The sequence below is a fragment of the Oncorhynchus mykiss genome, chromosome 22 (genome assembly GCF_013265735.2).
Source record: "Oncorhynchus mykiss isolate Arlee chromosome 22, USDA_OmykA_1.1, whole genome shotgun sequence".
NCBI lineage: Eukaryota > Metazoa > Chordata > Actinopteri > Salmoniformes > Salmonidae > Oncorhynchus > Oncorhynchus mykiss.
In genome coordinates this window covers 52,087,512-52,111,661 of record NC_048586.1, presented here as the reverse complement: position 1 = coordinate 52,111,661, position 24,150 = coordinate 52,087,512, and the positions used below count along the sequence as shown (strand labels likewise).

Sequence of the window (24,150 nt, the reverse complement as noted above, 5' to 3'; positions counted from 1 at the left end):
ACCAATACTATAACCAGACACTACCACTACTATAACTATAACCAGTCACTACCACTACTATAACTATAACCAGTCACTACCACTACTATAACTATAACCAGTCACAACCACTACTACTGTAGACACTACCATTACTATAACTATAACCAGTCACTAACACTGCTATAACCAGTCACTACCACTACTATAACTATAACCAGTCACTACCACTACTATAACTATAACCAGTCACTACCATTACTATAACTATAACCAGTCACTACCACTACTATAACTAGAACCAGTCACTACCATTACTATAACTATAACCAGTCACTACCACTACTATAACTATAAACAGTCACTACCACTACTATAACTATAACCAGTCACTACCATTACCATTACTATAACCAGTCACTACCACTACTATAACTATAACCAGTCACTACCATTACTACTGTAGACACTACAACTACTATTACTATAACCAGTCACTACCAATACTATAACTATAACCAGTCACTACCATTACTATTACTATAACCAGTCACTACCACTACTATAACTATAACCAGTCACTACCACTACTATAACTATAACCAGTCACTACCACTACTATAACTATAACCAGTCACTACCATTACTACTGTAGACACTACCACTACTATAACCAGTCACTACCATTACTACTGTAGACACAACCACTACTATACCATTCACTATATTTATATATAGTATCACTGCACATATTCCTGTTTCTTATTGTAAAACTAATGGTATTTGAAGAATAAAAAAAACATTTAAAAAAAGTATTGAAACAATAAAATAACATTTTTTTAAAGTATTGAAAGAATTAAAAAACGTGTAACCTAAAAGAAAAGCGCCGAACATTTGCCGTACGTCACTTCCTCCGCAGGAGTTCCAAACAAGAAACTGCTCAATATACTTACGAAGAACTTCTGCTTTTGTTGTTTTAGCGTAGGTCGTTAGCGAAAATATGTCGTATTTAGAAATAGCTAGATAACTCTGCTACTTGTTTATTCATATTTCGCTTACGGATATGGCCTGTGATCTTTTCCGACTTGTTAGCAAGCTAACGATAGCTCGCTAGCTACAACCTATCTTGCCAGCAAATAAGCAGGCAATATAGCGAGCTAATAATTAACCATGTCTAGCTCTTTGACGGCAGAGCAGCTGCAGAAGATAGAGGAGAACAGACGGAGAGCTTTAGCGATTAGAGCACAGAGACAGGCTGCTCAGTGTAACAACCAGACGCCCATATCAGGGCTCAACAACCCTGCCAGTGCTCCTCAGCAATGCATTAACACTCACTCTGGTCCACCTTCTAACTCAACTCCCCGACCAGGACTAACTCATCATCCACCTAATACTGTGCTTCAGAATTATGTTCCACGGGGTCAAGACAGGAGACCTGACCAGTTGTTTTCTAGCCCAAGGGACAAGTCTGGACAGAATTCACTATTCACCAATACTGCCACTAAACAGGTGAGGGAGGAGTGATACCTTGACGTTTTGTACAGTTATATTTGTGTTTGGTTTGTCTGTTGGCAATGATTTTAGTTTCTAATGTACTGTTTTTTTTGTTGTCTTTGTCTCCTCAGATTAAAGTAATAGACCCACTACCTCTCCCAAAGGGACAACATTCATTGAAAGGGTTAGATGTGTCTACAGGAGGAAGCCCCTCAGTGTTCAAAGCACTTCAGCCAAAGACAACAGGTGGCCCATCATCTTCCTTTTCTGGAAGTTCCACTGGTACTGGTAGTTCATATGGAGCCAAGTCATCATCATCAGGCCAGAACGTCTCCTCTGTGTTCAAACCTCCACAGCCGAATAAAGCAGTGTTACCTGGTCCGTATCCTACTTCTACAAGTGCAACTGGCAGTTTCTCTGTTTCTAAACCTCATCCAAAGACCTCTTCTTCTGGGCTGTCTTCCCATTCTGGATGTGCCATTGGTAGTTTCTATAAACAAGGAAGCAAACATGGAGCCACATCACCATCTGTCCAGAGTGCTGCTCCCTCCAGCGGTACTGATGTTAGTAACTCTCTACCTGGGAAGAGCCCTGCCGTCACAGTCAGAGGGAAATGTGTCTCTCACTCAGAGGAGCGGTTCAGAGTGGAAGTCGGTTACCATGCTGAGCTGATTGCTGTGTTCAAAAACATCCCTTCTCGGAACTATGGTGAGTTTTAATGGATGTATTTAAATTCATCCTGGTGATTTGTCCGGTTGAAAGGTTGAATTACAGCCCTATATAGAGCAATAACTAATATTTATGTTATATTCTATAACCTAAGATTACGTACACTTGTTTACTATGTGTTGTTGTTGTTTATCTTGTATCTCCCAACAGACCCTGCTACCAAGATGTGGAACTTCAGCCTTGAGGACTATCGTCAGCTGAGTATGAGATAGGCCTACACACATCACATACTTTAAGAAGATAATCACATGTATTGGTCAAGTGAAGATGTATTGTCCAAATAGACACTCTCTTCCCTATAGGGCTCCAAAGTAGTGCACTGTATACGGAATAGAGTGCCATTTGGGACCTTCTAAGAAGGCCCATGTATTTCCTGTTATAGTGGAGGAGTCCGGCTCCATCTCCTGTATATGTCTGAAACCTCTGGTGAGGGGTATTGACGTGGCGCCGGCGTCTAGCCGGTCCCGTGACACTGCTGCGCTTGGGGCCCTGCTGAAGCTGTGTAGTGGCTGGCAGAGACCAGGGGCCACCGTACAGGGCCACGCCACCCTGGTGTCACGATCACGCTTCGAGGTCGACGTTGGGTACCATGTTGACGTCATCGCTGCTTTCAAACAGATGCCTTCCAAGAACTATGGTAAGTGAAACCTGTTTAGGGCTGTTGCGGTGACAGTATTACCACCACACCGGCAGTCATGGCCGCAGTCAAATTCCACGTGACCATTCAGACATGGTAATATTCTCTTATGCACTCTGGACATGTGTTGGTAGTAGACTTACCCAAGTCGCTAATGACCATGAGGTCACTAATGGCCTGTTATTCAGGGCTCTATTGTCCCTCCATCGGGTCCTAATGGCCTGGTACTCAGGGCTCTGTTGTTCCTCCATCAGGTCACCAATGGCCTGGTACTCAGGGGTCTGTTGTCCCCCCATCAGGTCCTAATGGCCTGGTACTCAGGGCTCTATTGTCCCTCCATCAGGTCCTAATGGCCTGGTACTCAGGGTTCTATTGTCCCTCCATCAGGTCCTAATGGCCTGGTACTCAGGGCTCTATTGTCCCTCCATCAGGTCCTAATGGCCTGGTACTCAGGGCTCTGTTGTTCCTCCATCAGGTCACCAATGGCCTGGTACTCAGGGGTCTGTTGTCCCCCCATCAGGTCCTAATGGCCTGGTACTCAGGGCTCTATTGTTCCTCCATCAGGTCCTAATGGCCTGGTACTCAGGGTTCTATTGTCCCTCCATCAGGTCCTAATGGCCTGGTACTCAGGGCTCTATTGTCCCTCCATCAGGTCCTAATGGCCTGGTACTCAGGGTTCTATTGTCCCTCCATCAGGTCCTAATGGCCTGGTACTCAGGGCTCTGTTGTTCCTCCATCAGGTCACCAATGGCCTGGTACTCAGGGGTCTGTTGTCCCTCCATCAGGTCCTAATGGCCTGGTACTCAGGGTTCTATTGTCCCTCCATCAGGTCCTAATGGCCTGGTACTCAGGGCTCTATTGTCCCTCCATCAGGTCCTAATGGCCTGGTATTCAGGGCTCTATTGTTCCTCCATCAGGTCCTAATGGCCTGGTACTCAGGGTTCTATTGTCCCTCCATCAGGTCCTAATGGCCTGGTATTCAGGGCTCTATTGTTCCTCCATCAGGTCCTAATGGCCTGGTACTCAGGGTTCTATTGTCCCTCCATCAGGTCCTAATGGCCTGGTACTCAGGGTTCTATTATCCCTCCATCAGGTCCTAATGGCCTGGTACTCAGGGTTCTATTGTCCCTCCATCAGGTCCTAATGGCCTGGTACTCAGGGTTCTATTGTCCCTCCATCAGGTCCTAATGGCCTGGTACTCAGGGCTCTATTGTCCCTCCATCAGGTCCTAATGGCCTGGTACTCAGGGCTCTATTGTCCCTCCATCAGGTTCTAATGGCCTGGTACTCAGGGCTCTATTGTCCCTCCATCAGGTCCTAATGGCCTGGTACTCAGGGTTCTATTGTCCCTCCATCAGGTCCTAATGGCCTGGTACTCAGGGTTCTATTGTCCCTCCATCAGGTCCTAATGGCCTGGTACTCAGGGCTCTATTGTCCCTCTAACCACTCTGACATCAATGCAAATGCAATCATAAATCACATCAAACACCTATCATCAAAACAGTTCATGCTTTTAAAACGGATGATTAATTCAAAGCATTTCTGAACTAGCATGTAGAACACCATAGTTTATGCATAGGGCCTATATGTGAGCCTAAGCCTGAAAAACCCCACCAGAATTCAAATAATGATTGTACCATTATACAATACATAGTCTAGTAGCCTACCACATATTTCGCACGGCATAATTTTTTTTTTTTTTGGTACCTACAGGGCCTTCAGAAAGTATTCAGACCCCTTGACTTTTTCCACATTTTGTTGGGTTACAGCTAGAGGTCGACCGATTATGATTTTTCAATGCTGATACGATTTATCGGAGAACCCAAAAAAAGCAGATACCGATTTATCGGACAGTTTTTATTTGTGTATGTGTATATGTAATAATGACAATTACAACAATACTGTATGAGCACTTTTTTATTTTAACTTATTATAATACATAGAATTTATTTAAGGTTTTCAAATGGTCAACAGCCTGTAGTCGCATCATGCAGCCTGTATGTTTTGATTTCTAAGGTTTGTATCATTCACATCTAAATCTATCTACTTTTACGCTCAATATGTACACTCGCTCTGGAATGGGAAAAATATCATTTATTTTATTCAGCTAAGTTCAATTATATTATTCTTACAATAATATAAAATAATGGTACGAGACTTATAAGCATATCTGGTCTGCTAAATGAACTAGCCCATGGCGCATAAGAGCTGTTAAACATATTTATGTTATTAACGATCAATGACCGTGAGACTGGAATTTGCATGACAATAACCGGCTGACAATTTCATGACAGCAACAGTTCGTTAATTTTCCTACTATTTTCAAGCGTGTTATTTCATTTTCATATATTCATCAGTATCATGTTTTAGATAGTGCTGTGTGATATTATATATTCTCTCTTTTGTTAAGATATGAAGACAAGAAAGTGGAGTTTCTTGCTTGAGGATTATAAAAGACTTAGTAAGTATTATCCTGTTGTGGTCATTGCTTTGACACTTCATGGTCATGTATCCGCTAGCCTTCTCTGCTGAATTGTCTGCGACTCTGCATTCTATAGTCAGTGAGTGTTCTGTGTTCTATATTCATGAATGTTCTGTGTTCTATATTCATGAATGTTCTGTGTTCTATATTCATGAATGTTCTGTGTTCTATATTCATGAATGTTCTATAGTCAGTGAGTGTTCTGTGTTCTATATTCATGAATGTTCTGTGTTCTACATTCTGTGTTCTATATTCATGAATGTTCTGTGTTCTACATTCTGTGTTCTATATTCATGAATGTTCTGTGTTCTATATTCTGTGTTCTATATTCTGTGTTCTACATTCTGTGTTCTATATTCATGAGTGTTCTGTGTTCTACATTCTGTGTTCTACATTCTGTGTTCTATATTCATGAGTGTTCTGTGTTCTACATTCTGTGTTCTACATTCGGTAAATACATTCGTAAAGTATTCAGACCCCTTGACTTTTTCTGAAAATGTCTTGTTCTAAAATTCATTAAATACATGTTTTCCTCATCAATCTCCACCCACTACCCCATAATGACGACGAGAAAAACTTTTCTTTTGTTGAAATGTTTGCAAATGTATAAAAAAACAGATACCTTATTTACATAAGTCACCAGATCCTTTGCTATGAGACTTGAAATTGAGCTCAGGTGCATTCTGTTTCCATTGATCATCCTGAATGTTTCTACAACTTGATTGGTGTCCACCTGTGGTAAATTAAATTGATTGGAAATGATTAAGGTTTTTCTGTTTTTTAGTATTAATACATTTGCAAATTTCAACATCTGTTTTGCGTTGTCATTATGGGGTGTTGTGTGTAGATTGAGGGATATTATTTATTTAATCCATTTTAGAATAAGGCTGTGACGTAACAAAATGTGGAAGAAGTCAAGGAGGCTGAGTACTTTCCAAAGGCCCTGTATATTCAGTGAATGGTGTGTGTTTTGTATTCAGTGAATGGTGGGTGGGTGTGTTCTGTATTCAGTGGATGGTGGGTGGGTGTGTTCTGTATTCAGTGAATGGTGTGTGTGTGTGTTCTGTATTCAGCAAATGGTGTGTGTGTGTTCTGTATTCAGCAAATGGTGTGTGTGTGTTCTGTATTCAGCAAATGGTGTGTGTGTGTTCTGTATTCAGCGAATGGTGTGTGTGTGTGTTCTGTATTCAGTGAATGGTGTGTGTTTTGTATTCAGTGAATGGGGTGTGTTTTGAATTCAGCGAATGGGGTGTGTTCTGTATTCAGTGAATGGGGGGTGTGTTCTGTATTCAGTGTGACTCTGTTCCCTGTCCTACTTCCCAGTGGATGCTCTCGGTGCCATTCCATCAGTAGAGATTGAGCCTCTCCCTAGGGGTGTGATCCAGGTGTTCTCTGCCCTGTTTGAAGGCAGCCAGACATGGCCATCAGAGGTTCCTGAAGCTGACCTGTCTTCCATTGACCCCTCATTGACACGTCGTCTCATGCCCTTCCAGAGAGACGGTGTCAAGTAGGTGTTAGTCTCACTGTTATCATGACCATACAACTCAAATCAGAAATAGAGAGCAACAGTAAATAACAATAGTGGGGCTATATATAGGGGGTACCGGTACAGAGTGGATGTGCGGGGGCACCGGTGTCGAGGTAATTGAGGTAATATGTACATGTAGGTAGAGTTATTAAAATGCATAGATATGAACAGTAGCAGCAGTGTACTGGGTTGTATTCATTAGGGCACACCATAGCAAAAATGTTTAGCAACGGAAAGGGGAAATAAGTTTCATATTGGACATTTCCAATATTTCCCCCTTCGTTTTGTGCCTAATGTATACAAATCTTATGTATCTGGTTCTTATATAGTTTCATATTGTGATAATCAGTCTGTTTGTTTGTATGACACCTTGATTGTCTTCTTCTCCAGACAATGTTTGTTTTGTTCCCAAGATGGTTCTTGATTAATGGTCTGTTTGTATGTACAGTTGAAGTACATACACTTAGGTTGGAGTCATTAAAACTCGTTTTTCAACCACTCCACAAATATCTTGTTAACAAACTATAGTTTTGGCAAGTCGGTTAGGACATCTACTTTGTGCATGACACAAGTAATTTTTCCAACAATTGTTTACAGACAAATTATTTCACTTATAATTCACTAAATCACAATTCCAGTGGGTCAGAAGTTTACATACACTAAGTTGACTGTGCCTTTAAACAGCTTGGAAAATTCCAGAAAAGGATGTCATGGCTTTAGGAGCTTCTGATTGGCTAATTGACATCATCTGAGTCAATTGGAGGTGTACCTGTGGATGTATTTCTACCTTCAAACTCAGTGCCTATTTGCTTGACATCATGGGAAAATCAAAATAAATCAAACTAGACCTCATAAAAACAGATGAAGACCCTCACAAGTCTGGTGCATCCTTTGTTGCAATTTCCAAACACCTGAAGGTACCACGTTCAACTGTACAAACAATAGAACTTAAGTATAAACACCATGGGACCACGCAGCCGTCATACCGCTCAGGAAGGAGACGCGTTCTGCCTTCTAGACATGAACGTACTTTGGTGTGAAAAGTGCAAATCAATCCCAGAACAACAGCAAAGGACTTTGTGAAGATTCTGGAGGAAACGGGTACAAAAGTCTATATCCACAGTAAAACGAGTCCTATATCGACATAACCTGAAAGGCCGCTCAGCAAGGAAGAAATCACTGCTCCAAAACCGACATATAAAAGCCAGACCGTACTTTTTGGAGAAATGTCCTCTGATCTGATGAAACAAAAATAGAACAGTTTGGCCATAATGACCATTGTTAAGTTTGGAGGAAAATGGTTGAGGATTGCAAGCCGAAGAACACCATCCCAACCGTGAAGCACGGGGATGGCAGCATTATGTTGTGGGGGTGGCAGCATCATGTTGTGAGGGTGGCAGCATTATGTTGTGGGGGTGGCAGCATCATGTTGTGGGGGTGGCAGCATCATGTTGTGGGGGTGGCAGCATCATGTTGTGCGGGTGGCAGCATCATGTTGTGGGGGTGCTTTGCTGCAGGAGGGACTGGTGCACTTGACAAAGTAAATGGCATCATGAGGGAGGAAAATTTATGAGGATATATTGAAGCAACATCTCAAGTCAAACAATTTAAAGGCAATGCTACCAAATACATTGGGAATGTGATGAAATAAATTAAAGCTGAAATAAAGCATTCTCTCTACTATTATTTTGACATTTCACATTCTTAAAATAAAGTGGTGATCCTAACTGACCTAAAACAGGGAATTTTAACTAAGATTAAATGTGAGGAATTGTGAAAAACTGAGTTTAAATGTATTAGGCTAAGGTGTATGTAAACTTCCCGACTTTGACTGTAGTTGTATTAAACCCTGGTTGTCTCCTCCAGCTTTGCGGTGTCCAAAGATGGCCGCCTCCTCCTGGCTGATGACATGGGACTGGGGAAGACAGTTCAGGCCATTTGCATAGCTGCCTACTACAGGAAAGAGTGGCCTTTATTAGTGGTGGCCCCTTCTTCTGTCAAATTCACCTGGGCTGAGGTACAATCACATCTATTATTAGCTATAGACCTTGGCATTTCTTATTAGCTATAGGCCTAGACTATGACATTTATTAAAATTATAAATTGCGTTTTTTCTCAGTGTTCAATAATAGTCATGGAGTGGTACGTTATCGAGGAATACAAAGTTAGTGTTGTTTTTCCCCTGATGGTTCTTCATTAATCGGTTCTGTTCTTTCTGTTTAGATAGACACCGTGTCAGTCATGTCCAGGGGTATGCTGTTCTTTCTGTTTAGATAGACACCGTGTCAGTCATGTCCAGGGGTATGCTGTTCTTTACACATTAGTGTTAGTGGAATCTGGAGGTGATTCGAGTAAAGAGGAATAAGTGGATTGGTATTGGCAAAGTGTTTTGTTTCTAAGCACTGTAATCCCTACTAGTCCTGTAGCTCCATTAGGTCATTTATTTTAAAGAAGAAACCAAGAACCATTTTCTTTGTCTGGCGAGCACCCAGTAAATTAAACAGTACATTATGTGGACATGGAACACCCAGAGGCTGTAAATGATTGTGTTCTGTTTATTACTGTATTGATTAGAGTTTTGTCTGTGAATTATTTGTTTGCAATGCAAGGAAAGTTGGTCTCCATCAGTCCTTTGTCCTATTCATCCACTCTGACTGCATGTCCTATGTGTCACCGTGTCCTATGGGTCTCTCTGGTTTCTTGTTATTCCTCGTGGTTCTGGTGTGTTCTGTTCCGTCAGGGTGTCTGTTAGTGGTTTTAAAATATATCCTTGAAGTGTAGAGGATGCTGTCAAACTGGAGCAGGGGGCTCTAGTTCTCATTTTAATTGGCCCATCAGGTTTGCAGTCAAAGAGGAAGGTCTAGTCTTGGGCATGCCAGAAATGTCCAGATTTTGCTCTTGTTAACTTGACTGTTCCTCTCAGACGTGCTCTAGAATGTGTAGGACTCTTGTTAACTCGACTGTTCCTCTCAGATGTGCTCTAGAATGTGTAGGACTCTTGTTAACTTGACTGTTCCTCTCAGACGTGCTCTAGAATGTGTAGGACTCTTGTTAACTCGACTGTTCCTCTCAGACGTGCTCTAGAATGTGTAGGACTCTTGTTAACTTGACTGTTCCTCTCAGACGTGCTCTAGAATGTGTAGGACTCTTGTTAACTCGACTGTTCCTCTCAGACGTGCTCTAGAATGTGTAGGACTCTTGTTAACTCGACTGTTCCTCTCAGATGTGCTCTAGAATATGTAGGACTCTTGTTAACTCGACTGTTCCTCTCAGACGTGCTCTAGAATGTGTAGGACTCTTGTTAACTCGACTGTTCCTCTCAGATGTGCTCTAGAATGTGTAGGACTCTTGTTAACTCGACTGTTCCTCTCAGACGTGCTCTAGAATGTGTAGGACTCTTGTTAACTTGACTGTTCCTCTCAGATGTGCTCTAGAATGTGTAGGACTCTTGTTAACTTGACTGTTCCTCTCAGATGTGCTCTAGAATGTGTAGGACTCTTGTTAACTCGACTGTTCCTCTCAGATGTGCTCTAGAATGTGTAGGACTCTTGTTAAGTCGACTGTTCCTCTCAGACGTGCTCTAGAATGTGTAGGACTCTTGTTAACTCGACTGTTCCTCCCAGACGTGCTCTAGAATGTGTAGGACTCTTGTTAACTCGACTGTTCCTCCCAGACGTGCTCTAGAATGTATAGGACTCTTGTTAACTCGACTGTTCCTCTCAGATGTGCTCTAGAATGTGTAGGACTCTTGTTAACTCGACTGTTCCTCTCAGACGTGCTCTAGAATGTGTAGGAGACTCTTGTTAACTCGACTGTTCCTCTCAGATGTGCTCTAGAATGTGTAGGACTCTTGTTAACTCGACTGTTCCTCCCAGGCGTGCTCTAGAATGTATAGGACTGGAGCAGTAACTGTAGTCAGTGACAGTTTGCTCAGCATCCAGTGACCACAGTTGTCAACTCTACAGTATGCCATTGTTCACAGCACTATCTCCCCTCCTCTCTAGGCCTTCAGGCAGTGGCTGCCCTCCGTGCAGCCTGACAGTATCAATGTGATTGTCAAGGGGAAAGACAACCTGAGGGGTGGTCTGGTCAACATCATCAGCTATGATCTACTGAGCAGGATGGACAAGCAGCAGGCTGCTAACCCCTTCAATGTTCTCATAATGGATGAGTCCCACTTTCTGAAGAACATGAAGACTGCCCGCTTTAAGGCTGCCTTGCCACTGCTCAAGGTGTGGATGATTCTCTTTTACTCTCAGGATCCTTGGTATTTAGGCTACAATTTATATATTCTATGTAACAATTTAACAAAGGTAATAGTGAAGTTTTCATGTGATCTCTTAAGACTGTTGGGTTGGACTGTGTTCTTATTAGTGTGTTGTCACTGTTTTCAGGTAGCTAAGACTGTGATTAGTTAGATAGTGTTGTCTTCAGTTTCTACTATGTTCTCAATCTCAGGTAGCTAAGCGTGTGATCCTGCTGTCGGGGACTCCTGCCATGTCCAGACCCTCAGAGCTCTACAGTCAGATCCTGGCTGTCAAGCCCTCCCTGTTCCCCCACTTCCGTGACTTTGGGACCAGGTATTGCAATGCCCGACAGGTAAGTTTAGCCTACAGTACAGTATCCTAGACCCGCCTGTTGCTCTACAGTATCCTAGACCCGCCTGTTGCTCTACAGTATCCTAGACCTGCCTGTTGCTCTACAGTATGTATCCTAGACCCGCCTGCTGCTCTACAGTATCCTAGACCCGCCTGTTGCTCTACAGTATCCTAGACCTGCCTGTTGCTCTACAGTATGTATCCTAGACCCGCCTGCTGCTCTACAGTATCCTAGACCCGCCTGTTGCTCTACAGTATCCTAGACCCGCCTGTTGCTCTACAGTATCCTAGACCCGCCTGTTGCTCTACAGTATGTATCCTAGACCCGCCTGCTGCTCTACAGTATCCTAGACCCGCCTGCTGCTCTACAGTATCCTAGACCCGCCTGTTGCTCTACAGTATCCTAGACCCGCCTGCTGCTCTACAGTATCCTGACATTCGTGGTCGATCTCCAAGGCATTCGTGGTCGATCTCCAAGGCATTCGTGGTCGATCTCCAAGGCATTCGTGGTCGATCTCCAAGGCATTCGTGGGCGATCTCCAAGGCATTCGTGGTCGATCTCCAAGGCATTCGTGGTCGATCTCCAAGGCATTCGTGGTCGATCTCCAAGGCATTCGTGGTCGATCTCCAAGGCATTCGTGGGCGATCTCCAAGGCATTCGTGGTCGATCTCCAAGGCATTCGTGGGCGATCTCCAAGGCATTCGTGGGCGATCTCCAAGGCATTCGTGGGCGATCTCCAAGGCATTCCTGGTCGATCTCCAAGGCATACCTGGTCAATCTTGATTCAACTTGATTCAGCAGCCCTAGTGCCGTTGGCGGTAGGTGCGCTTGATTCAGCAGCCCTAGTGCCGTTGGCAGTAGGTGCGCTTGATTCAGCAGCCCTAGTGCCGTTGGCGGTAGGTGCGCTTGATTCAGCAGCCCTAGTGCCGTTGGCAGTAGGTGCGCTTGATTCAGCAGCCCTAGTGCCGTTGGCAGTAGGTGCGCTTGATTCAGCAGCCCTAGTGCCGGGAAGGCAAAGTTTTCCAATTTTGGCCAATCGGATAGCTCAGATCACGGTGTCTGCACATAGTGATTCCTATGTTATTGATGTAAAGAATATTTATGGTCCGAGGTGGGTAATGAGGAGCAACCAGACGCTGCACCTGACACATTTATGAAATTGCTTATTCCTTCAGAACTACTGAAGGAAAAAAAAATTGGGCGTGCAAAATTATTCAGCCCCCTTAAGTTAATGATTTGTAGTGCCACCTTTTGCTGCGATTACAGCTGTAAGTCGCTTGGGGTATGTCTCTATCAGTTTTGCACATCGAGAGACTGACATTTTTTCCCATTCCTCCTTGCAAAACAGCTCAAGCTCAATGAGGTTGGATGGAGAGCATTTGTGAACAGCAGTTTTCAGTTCTTTCCACAGATTCTCGATTGGAGTCAGGTCTGGACTTTGACTTGGCCATTCTAACACCTGGATATGTTTATTTTTAAACCATTCCATTGTAGATTTTGCTTAATGTTTTGGATCATTGTCTTGTAGGAAGACAAATCTCCGTCCCAGTCTCAGGTCTTTTGCAGACTCCATCAGGTTTTCTTCCAGAATGGTCCTGTATTTGGCTCCATCCATCTTCCCATCAATTTTAACCATCTTCCCTGTCCCTGCTGAAGAAAAGCAGGCCCAAACCATGATGCTGCCACCACCATGTTTGACAGTGGGGATGGTGTATTCAGCTGTGTTGCTTTTACGCCAAACATAACGTTTTGCATTGTTGCCAAAAAGTTCAATTTTGGTTTCATCTGACCAGAGCACCTTCTTCCACATGTTTGGTGTGTCTCCCTGGTGGCTTGTGGCAAACTTTAAACAACACTTTTTATGGATATCTTTAAGAAATGGCTTTCTTCTTGCCACTCTTCCATAAAGGCCAGATTTGTGCAATATACGACTGATTGTTGTCCTATGGACAGAGTCTCCCACCTCAGCTGTAGATCTCTGCAGTTCATCCAGAGTGATCATGGGCCTCTTGGCTGCATGCTAGCTGGCATGGGGTTGGGACTACTCTGGCTCCAGTAACCTAGGACTTGTTGTTCTCCTGCTAGCTGCCGTGGGGTTGGGACTACTCTGGCTCCAGTAACCTAGGACTTGTTGTTCTCCTGCTAACTGGTGTGGGGTTGGGACTACTCTGGCTCCAGTAACCTAGGACTTGTTGTTCTCCTGCTAGCTGCCGTGGGGTTGGGACTACTCTGGCTCCAGTAACCTAGGACTTGTTGTTCTCCTGCTAGCTGGTGTGGGGTTGGGACTACTCTGGCTCCAGTAACCTAGGACTTGTTGTTCTCCTGCTAGCTGGCGTGGGGTTGGGACTGCTCTGGCTCCAGTAACCTAGGACTTGTTGTTCTCCTGCTAGCTGCCGTGGGGTTGGGACTACTCTGGCTCCAGTAATCTAGGAGAACTGAAGCTGATGTTAGAGGAGAGTCTAATGCTACGCCGTCTCAAGTCAGAGGTCCTCTCTCAGCTTCCTGCCAAGCAACGCAAGGTTGTCACGGTGACCACAGACGGTATCAACACCCGCACCAAGGCAGCTCTGTCTGCCGCAGCCAAGGATCTGGCCAAGGGACAACACAACAACAACGTGAGTTCAGGGGAAGAGAGATTATTAATAAAAACGATACTCTTACAGCTAATTTTGACGCTAGATGAGGCGTGTTTCTAGAGAGCATTCCATTGTTAACGTTCATCTAGTTTCACCTTGTCTTGTTAAACACATTCGTCTCCTGTTGGGTTTTTTGTTCTGTTCCAGAAGATAAAGGAGGCTCTTCTGGTGTTCTTTAACCACACTGCTGAGGCCAAGATTAAAGCCATCATGTGAGTTGAAAGTGTTTACCCCACATTGAGAGTACACTGCTGAGAGCATGCTGTTTTAAACCAGTTCTGTTTTGTTTTTGTTGCTCAGGGAGTACATCATGGACATGCTAGAGTGCGGAAGAGAGAAGTTCCTGGTGTTTGCTCATCACAAGCTGGTCCTGGACTTTATCACCAAGGAGTTGGGAGAGAAGGTGAGGAGAACAGGATGTCTGCTAAACAGACTTAAAGTTTATCCACACAAGATAAAGACTTTGGTTTAGATGACTCACTTTTCTAGTGCATATTGACATCCGTACATATTTATGCCTTATGCCATGAATCTCCTGGAAACTGGGTGCCTAATGGCACGAGGGGTTTTAATTTATCTTTAGGTGGATTACTGGCTTTTCTTCTAAATGTTTAAAACATGAACAAAAATAGCATAAATAGGAAAGTATACCCGTTTCAGTTGAGGACTAGGATGTTTACAGCTGTGCCATACACATTGAAAAATAGCTGGAAAGAGATTTTTGAAACAACGTGAGATTCAAGACTTCAAGATTTTCAGCTAAAATTATTGTACAGAATTCTTGCCACCAACAAAATGTTGAATATTTGGGGCATACGGTCATCGCAGCTCTGCAGATTTTGTTGTGAGGATACAGAATCAAGACCATTTATTTTGGTATTGCCCTTAGGTAGCCTGTTTCTGGTCTCAGGTTCAGGAATGGCTGAAAATGCACAGCATTGATCTAAAATTGACCCTAGAAATAGTACTGTTAGGACATCTGGAGAGACCGGGTCAGTCAATTACTAATATACTAATACTCTTTAGTAACTCCCAATCTGTAGATTCGATAGATTGAAATTGTATGTTAAACATCACAGCAAAGTTAAAAGAAAACAAACCATTGAAAGTTATTTACATTGTTTTCTTTTGTCTTTCTTTTTTTTCTCTTTTGTTGGTTGTTGGTGCATTGTGGGATGTGGAATTGGGTGTGGGGAATGGAGGGAGAGGTTATTTTTTGGGGAGGGGGGGTTCAAGGATGGTTGAGAGGTAGCTCTTGGAGAACTGTGATGGGGGGGTCTTGGAGGGCCGGTGGCTGATTCAGCCCCCCGTTTTTGACCTTGTGGGAGATCTGTCGAAGTGCCCTTGAGCAGGGAGCTTGACCCTGGCCTGTCCTGTGGGTCGCTCTGGATGGAAGTCTGTTAGATGACTGAATGTAAATGTTGAGCGGCTTCACTGCTGGTAGACTGTATATTTTATTATTCAATAAAGATGAAACATGACTGTCTTGTGTGTTTCTGTTGTTCATGTTATTTCAGGGTATCGACTACATCCGTATAGACGGCTCCACCCCGTCGTCAGAGCGGCAGCAACTGTGTGACCGGTTCCAGTTCACTGACAAGAGCTGTGTAGCGGTGCTCTCTATCACTGCAGCTAACATGGGCATCACCCTGCACTCTGCTGCTTTGGTGGTGTTTGCTGAGCTATTCTGGAACCCTGGGGTAAGGACCTGTCTAACCTCTAACCCCGGGGTAAGGACCTGTCTAACCTCTAACCCCGGGGTAAGGACCTGTCTAACCTCTAACCCCGGGGTAAGGACCTGTCTAACCTCTAACCCCGGGGTAAGGACCTGTCTAACCTCTAACCCCGGGGTAATGACCTGTCTAACCTCTAACCCCGGGGTAATGGCCTGTCTAACCTCTAACCCCGGGGTAAGGACCTGTCTAACCTCTAACCCTGGGGTAAGGACCTGTCTAACCTCTAACCCCGGGGTAAGGACCTGTCTAACCTCTAACCCCGGGGTAAGGACCTGTCTAACCTCTAACCCCGGGGTAAGGACCTGTCTAACCTCTAACCCCGGGGTAAGGACCTGTCTAACCTCTAACCCCGGGGTAAGGACCTGTCTAACCTCTAACCCCGGGGTAAGGACCTGTCTAACCTCTAACCCCGGGGTAAGGACCTGTCTAACCTCTAACCCCGGGGTAATGACCTGTCTAACCTCTAACCCCGGGGTAATGGCCTGTCTAACCTCTAACCCTGGGGTAAGGACCTGTCTAACCTCTAACCCTGGGGTAAGGACCTGTCTAACCTCTAACCCCGGGGTAATGACCTGTCTAACCTCTAACCCCGGGGTAATGGCCTGTCTAACCTCTAACCCTGGGGTAAGGACCTGTCTAACCTCTAACCCTGGGGTAAGGACCTGTCTAACCTCTAACCCCGGGGTAATGGCCTGTCTAACCTCTAACCCTGGGGTAAGGACCTGTCTAACCTCTAACCCCGGGGTAATGGCCTGTCTAACCTCTAACCCTGGGGTAATGACCTGTCTAACCTCTAACCCTGGGGTAAGGACCTGTCTAACCTCTAACCCCGGGGTAATGACCTGTCTAACCTCTAACCCCGGGGTAATGGCCTGTCTAACCTCTAACCCTGGGGTAAGGACCTGTCTAACCTCTAACCCCGGGGTAATGGCCTGTCTAACCTCTAACCCCGGGGTAATGGCCTGTCTAACCTCTAACCCTGGGGTAAGGACCTGTCTAACCTCTAACCCCGGGGTAAGGACCTGTCTAACCTCTAACCCTGGGGTAAGGACCTGTCTAACCTCTAACCCCGGGGTAATGGCCTGTCTAACCTCTAACCCCGGGGTAATGGCCTGTCTAACCTCTAACCCTGGGGTAAGGACCTGTCTAACCTCTAACCCTGGGGTAAGGACCTGTCTAACCTCTAACCCCGGGGTAATGGCCTGTCTAACCTCTAACCCTGGGGTAAGGACCTGTCTAACCTCTAACCCTGGGGTAAGGACCTGTCTAACCTCTAACCCCGGGGTAATGGCCTGTCTAACCTCTAACCCTGGGGTAATGGCCTGTCTAACCTCTAACCCTGGGGTAAGGACCTGTCTAACCTCTAACCCTGGGGTAAGGACCTGTCTAACCTCTAACCCCGGGGTAATGACCTGTCTAACCTCTAACCCCGGGGTAATGGCCTGTCTAACCTCTAACCCTGGGGTAAGGACCTGTCTAACCTCTAACCCCGGGGTAAGGACCTGTCTAACCTCTAACCCTGGGGTAAGGACCTGTCTAACCTCTAACCCCGGGGTAATGGCCTGTCTAACCTCTAACCCTGGGGTAAGGACCTGTCTAACCTCTAACCCCGGGGTAAGGACCTGTCTAACCTCTAACCCCGGGGTAATGACCTGTCTAACCTCTAACCCCGGGGTAATGGCCTGTCTAACCTCTAACCCCGGGGTAATGGCCTGTCTAACCTCTAACCCCGGGGTAATGGCCTGTCTAACCTCTAACCCTGGGGTAAGGACCTGTCTAACCTCTAACCCTGAGGTAAGGACCTGTCTAACCTCTAACCCCGGGGTAATGACCTGTCTAACCTCTAACCCCGGGGTAATGGCCTGTCTAACCTCTAACCCTGGGGTAAGGACCTGTCTAACCTCTAACCCCGGGGTTATGGCCTGTCTAACCTCTAACCCCGGGGTAATGGCCTGTCTAACCTCTAACCCTGGGGTAAGGACCTGTCTAACCTCTAACCCCGGGGTAAGGACCTGTCTAACCTCTAACCCTGGGGTAAGGACCTGTCTAACCTCTAACCCCGGGGTAATGGCCTGTCTAACCTCTAACCCTGGGGTAAGGACCTGTCTAACCTCTAACCCCGGGGTAAGGACCTGTCTAACCTCTAACCCCGGGGTAAGGACCTGTCTAACCTCTAACCCCGGGGTAAGGACCTGTCTAACCTCTAACCCCGGGGTAATGACCTGTCTAACCTCTAACCCCGGGGTAATGGCCTGTCTAACCTCTAACCCCGGGGTAAGGACCTGTCTAACCTCTAACCCCGGGGTAAGGACCTGTCTAACCTCTAACCCCGGGGTAAGGACCTGTCTAACCTCTAACCCCGGGGTAAGGACCTGTCTAACCTCTAACCCCGGGGTAAGGACCTGTCTAACCTCTAACCCCGGGTTAATGGCCTGTCTAACCTCTAACCCCGGGGTAATGGCCTGTCTAACCTCTAACCCTGGGGTAAGGACCTGTCTAACCTCTAACCCCGGGGTAATGACCTGTCTAACCTCTAACCCCGGGGTAATGGCCTGTCTAACCTCTAACCCCGGGGTAATGGCCTGTCTAACCTCTAACCCCGGGGTAATGGCCTGTCTAACCTCTAACCCTGGGGTAAGGACCTGTCTAACCTCTAACCCCGGGGTAATGACCTGTCTAACCTCTAACCCCGGGGTAATGGCCTGTCTAACCTCTAACCCTGGGGTAATGACCTGTCTAACCTCTAACCCCGGGGTAATGGCCTGTCTAACCTCTAACCCTGGGGTAAGGACCTGTCTAACCTCTAACCCCGGGGTAATGGCCTGTCTAACCTCTAACCCTGGGGTAAGGACCTGTCTAACCTCTAACCCTGGGGTAAGGACCTGTCTAACCTCTAACCCCGGGGTAATGACCTGTCTAACCTCTAACCCCGGGGTAATGGCCTGTCTAACCTCTAACCCTGGGGTAAGGGCCTGTCTAACCTCTAACCCCGGGGTAATGGCCTGTCTAACCTCTAACCCCGGGGTAATGGCCTGTCTAACCTCTAACCCTGGGGTAAGGACCTGTCTAACCTCTAACCCCGGGGTAAGGACCTGTCTAACCTCTAACCCCGGGGTAAGGACCTGTCTAACCTCTAACCCCGGGGTAATGGCCTGTCTAACCTCTAACCCTGGGGTAAGGACCTGTCTAACCTCTAACCCCGGGGTAATGGCCTGTCTAACCTCTAACCCTGGGGTAAGGACCTGTCTAACCTCTAACCCCGGGGTAATGGCCTGTCTAACCTCTAACCCTGGGGTAATGACCTGTCTAACCTCTAACCCCGGGGTAATGGCCTGTCTAACCTCTAACCCTGGGGTAAGGACCTGTCTAACCTCTAACCCCGGGGTAATGGCCTGTCTAACCTCTAACCCTGGGGTAACGACCTGTCTAACCTCTAACCCCGGGGTAAGGACCTGTCTAACCTCTAACCCCGGGGTAATGGCCTGTCTAACCTCTAACCCTGGGGTAAGGTCTTGACCAACCGTTTAACCCCCTAGAGTCGGCCTTCGCGGAAATCTAATTAGCATAATATGAAATTCCCCTTCAAAATCGGTCAGTTTACGATGGTTGTCTGCGTCTCAATCAACTGCATCCGCTATGTAACACTTCCTGTGGTGAAACAACAGACTGCATCCGCTATGTAACACTTCCTGTGGTGAAACAACCAACGTGTTAGTGAGAGTCTCACCTTTCCACAGAGGGGTCATATTAGTGTGTAGCCCAAACTGTTGGGACCCTACAGACAGAAGTTGGCAGATCGGCTGTTCTTAGTAGTCTTAGGGTAATGACCTGTCTAACCCCGGCTCTGGGGGAAGGTTCCTGACCTCTAACTCCTTACCCAGTGGTTTCACCAAACAGAGTGTCAGGGTCTTGGTTGACAGAAAAGTTGTGAATACTAGTGAAATCTACAGCATGCTACAGCTGCTCTGTGTTCATATATCCTCCTGTACTGTCTACCATCCTTCTAATGATGCCCTCTGGAATCTATCAGATATTGATCCAGGCTGAGGACAGAGTGCATCGTATCGGTCAGACCAGCAACGTGGACATTCACTACCTGGTCGCCAAGGGAACCGCAGATGACTACCTGTGGTACGCCGGCTCCTCCTCTTTAATCAGTCTGAACTAACCTCTATACTCTAATATCTATTCGGTTGATAGTTCTGAAGGAACCATTTGACCAAATGGGACAATAAAGATATTGATTGATTTTTGTATCTCTGTAGGCCCATGATCCAGGAGAAGATGCATGTTCTGGAGAAGGTGGGGCTATCAGAATCCAACCTGTCAGAGAAGGCAGAGTCTGCCAGCTTCCACTCCAAGGTGAGGGGCACTGTTGGTGTTTGGTACACAGATGGGCTACACACGTCAGTCCACAGATGGGCTACACACGTCAGTCCACAGATGGGCTACACACGTCAGTCCACAGATGGGCTACACACGTCAGTCCACAGATGGGCTACTCTAGTCATGGAATAGTCAGGTTGGCTGCTGACCTATCAGGCTCCTACACTACATCACTGGCATGGTTTAGGACCTCTCAACCCCTCAGAGGACAAAGTAAACACCAATAAACCTTCAACCAATGGTGAATAATTTCTATTGGTCTCTTCCAAGATGACAATGCCCCCCATCAACAGGGGACAAGGTGCTTTTTGGCACATTTGAGTCAATTATTTTGGTTGAGATGGGTCCCATTTATGTCTGAGGAAAACCAAGCACTGCATTATGAACCTCAAACCAACGGTCCAGCACGGTAGTGGTAGTGTGATGGTTTGGGGAGGCTTTGCTGCCTCAGGACCTGGACGACTTGCCTTAATAGAAGGAACCATGAATTCTGCTCTGTATCAGAGAATTCTACAGGAGAATGTCAGGCCATCTGTTTATTTGCTGAAGCACAGCTGGGTCATTCAGCAAGACAATGATCCAAAACACACAATCAAGTCTACATGAAAATGGTTAAAAAGCAACACATTTGAAGTTTTGGAATGGCCTTGTCAAAGTCCAGATCTAATCCCAATAGAGATGTTGTGGCAGGACTTGAAATGACCAGTTCATGCTGGAAAACCCACACATGTTGCTGAAGTAGTTCTGCATGGAAGGGCCAAACCACAGTGATGTGAGAGACGGTCAACAACTACAGGAAGTGTTTGCATTCTATTATTAGACGTACTGGTGCCCTGGTTGAGAACCCCCAGACATACTGGTGCCCTGGTTGAGAACCCCCAGACGTACTGGTGCCCTGGTTGAGAACCCCCAGACGTACTGGTGCCCTGGTTGAGAACCCCCAGACGTACTGGTGCCCTGGTTGAGAACCCCCAGACGTACTGGTGCCCTGGTTGAGAACCCCCAGACATACTGGTGCCCTGGTTGAGAACCCCCAGACGTACTGGTGCCCTGGTTGAGAACCCCCAGACATACTGGTGCCCTGGTTGAGAACCCCCAGACGTACTGGTGCCCTGGTTGAGAACCCCCAGACGTACTGGTGCCCTGGTTGAGAACCCCCAGACGTACTGGTGCCCTGGTTGAGAACCCCCAGACGTACTGGTGCCCTGGTTGAGAACCCCCAGACGTACTGGTGCCCTGGTTGAGAACCCCCAGACGTACTGGTGCCCTGGTTGAGAACCCCCAGACGTACTGGTGCCCTGGTTGAGAACCCCCAGACGTACTGGTGCCCTGGTTGAGAACCCCCAGACGTACTGGTGCCCTGGTTGAGAACCCCCAGACGTACTGGTGCCCTGGTTGAGAACCACTTATATAGAGAATAGGGTGCCATTTGAGAGGCAGACAAAGTGTTTGTGTGTGTGTGTTATGAAGTGTGTGTGTGTGTTATGAAGTGTGTGTGTGTGTGTGTGTCATGAAGTGTGTGTGTGTGTGTGTTATGAAGTGTGTGTGTGTGTTATGAAGTGTGTGTGTGTGTTATGAAGTGTGTGTGTGTGTTATGAAGTGTGTGTGTGTGTGTTATGAAGTGTGTGTGTGTGTGTGTTATGAAGTGTGTGTGTGTTATGAAGTGTGTGTGTGTGTGTGTGTGTTATGGAGTGTGTGTGTGTGTGTTATGAAGTGTGTGTGTGTTATGAAGTGTGTGTGTGTGTGTGTTATGAAGTGTGTGTGTGTTTGTGTTATGAAGTGTGTGTTATGAAGTGTGTGTTATGAAGTGTGTGTGTGTGTTATGAAGTGTGTGTGTGTGTGTTATGAAGTGTGTGTGTGTGTGTTATGAAGTGTGTGTGTGTGTGTGTTATGAAGTGTGTGTGTGTGTGTGTGTTACGAAGTGTGTGTGTGTGTGTGTGTGTGTGTGTATGAAGTGTGTGTGTGTGTGTGTATGAAGTGTGTGTGTGTGTGTTATGAAGTGTGTGTGTGTGTGTTATGAAGTGTGTGTGTTATGAAGTGTTTGTGTTATGAAGTGTGTGTTATGAAGTGTGTGTGTGTGTGTTATGAAATGTGTGTGTGTCTTATGAAGTGTGTGTGTGTTATGAAGTGTGTGTGTGTTATGAAGTGTGTGTGTGTGTTATGAAGTGTGTGTGTGTGTGTGTGTGTGTGTTATGAAGTGTGTGTGTGTGTGTGTGTGTGTTATGAAGTGTGTGTGTGTGTTATGAAGTGTGTGTGTATGTGTGTGTGTGTGTTATGAAGTGTGTGTGTGTGTTATGAAGTGTGTGTGTTATGAAGTGTGTGTGTGTTATGAAGTGTGTGTGTGTGTTATGAAGTGTGTGTGTGTGTGTATGAAGTGTGTGTGTGTGTGTGTATGAAGTGTGTGTGTGTGTGTGTTATGAAGTGTGTGTGTGTGTGTTATGAAGTGTGTGTGTGTGTGTGTTATGAAGTGTGTGTGTGTGTGTGTTATGAAGTGTGTGTGTGTGTGTGTTATGAAGTGTGTGTGTGTTATGAAGTGTGTGTGTGTGTGTGTGTGTTATGAAGTGTGTGTGTGTGTTATGAAGTGTGTGTGTGTGTTTATGAAGTGTGTGTGTGTGTGTAATGAAGTGTGTGTTAAGAAGTGTGTGTTAAGAAGTGTGTGTTATGAAGTGTGTGTGTGTGTGTGTGTGTTATGAAGTGTGTGTGTGTGTTATGAAGTGTGTGTGTGTGTGTGTGTGTGTTATGAAGTGTGTGTGTGTGTGTTATGAAGTGTGTGTGTTTGTGTTATGAAGTGTGTGTTAAGAAGTGTGTGTTAAGAAGTGTGTGTTATGAAGTGTGTGTGTGTGTGTTATGAAGTGTGTGTGTGTTATGAAGTGTGTGTGTGTTATGAAGTGTGTGTTTGTGTGTGTGTGTTATGAAGTGTGTGTGTGTGTGTGTGTGTTATGAAGTGTGTGTGTGTGTTATGAAGTGTGTGTTATGAAGTGTATGTGTGTGTGTTATGAAGTGTGTGTGTGTGTTATGAAGTGTGTGTTATGAAGTGTATGTGTGTGTGTTATGAAGTGTGTGTGTGTATGTGTTATGAAGTGTGTGAATGTGTTATGTATTTCAGGACTCCCAGCAGAGGAGGATCACAGAGATGTTCCAGAAGTCGTTCACTGAGGGGGAGGATGATATGGATGAAGCCCTCCTATTGGAGGCTGTGGGGGCCTGGGATGACCCTAGCAACCAACCAGGAAGTGGTGTAGAAGAGAGCCCCAGCAAAAAGAGACGCATAGAGGACTACTTTGGCAGATAATTCCTGGAGGAAATCAAGTGATGTCCCATATATACCTATGGTCTACTATCATAATGAAACAAATTATCATGAGTAGTGTACTTTGTTGGATCAGCTGTTTCTGGGTATTATTTTTCATCTTTGTAAATATTGCTCTCAACAAACTTTTTCTTTGCAACCAAAGAAAATAAATGGAATTTTTGGAAATTACTGTTTCGAGTTTTATTAGTAGTATGTACAGCGTCTAACGAAATGCTTGCAGGCTCCTTCTCGACAAGGCAACAACGATAAGAAATATTCAAAGATAAGAATACATACATAAAGTAAATGGCGCTGTAGAATATAGATATATATTTTGCTGAAGTATAGATGCTCTTTCCATAGATGTTCGGTAGGATTCAGATCTGGACTCTTAGAATGAAAAGTCCAATGTTTTCTTAACTGTGGGTGCTTTTATCTGTGTGTTTTGGGTCATTATCCTGTAGGAGGACCCATGACCTGAGACAGAGCTTTCTGACACTGGGCAGTACGTTTCGCTCCAGAATGCCTTGATAGTCTTGTCATTTCATTCTTCCTTGCAAGGATTCAAGGCACCCTGTGCCAGGTGCAGCACAGCAGCCCCTAAACACAACCCAGCCCCCTCCATATTTCACTGTAGGAGTGGTGGTCTTTCC

At 45.6% G+C, this 24,150-nt stretch overlaps 1 protein-coding gene across 2 annotated transcripts; it reads left to right on the top strand.

Moving 5' to 3' along the window:
* The first annotated feature begins 864 nt into the window (after positions 1-864).
* Positions 865-23,683, top strand: smarcal1 (SWI/SNF related, matrix associated, actin dependent regulator of chromatin, subfamily a-like 1). Of its 2 annotated transcripts, none has more exons than XM_036959528.1 (16): positions 865-1,488; positions 1,605-2,181; positions 2,353-2,403; positions 2,585-2,839; positions 5,249-5,299; positions 6,644-6,827; positions 8,715-8,865; positions 10,853-11,080; positions 11,307-11,447; positions 13,838-14,062; positions 14,234-14,295; positions 14,384-14,486; positions 15,601-15,783; positions 19,850-19,950; positions 20,085-20,181; positions 23,312-23,683. In XM_036959528.1, the coding sequence occupies exons 1-16, from the start codon at positions 1,150-1,152 to the stop codon at positions 23,495-23,497; spliced, it is 2,934 nt and encodes a 977-aa protein (XP_036815423.1). In that variant the 5' UTR covers positions 865-1,149; the 3' UTR covers positions 23,498-23,683. The 2 variants fall into 2 exon arrangements, with proteins under 2 accessions (XP_036815423.1, XP_036815422.1); XM_036959527.1 differs by having other exon boundaries at positions 14,231-14,295.
* The last annotated feature ends 467 nt before the right edge of the window (positions 23,684-24,150 follow it).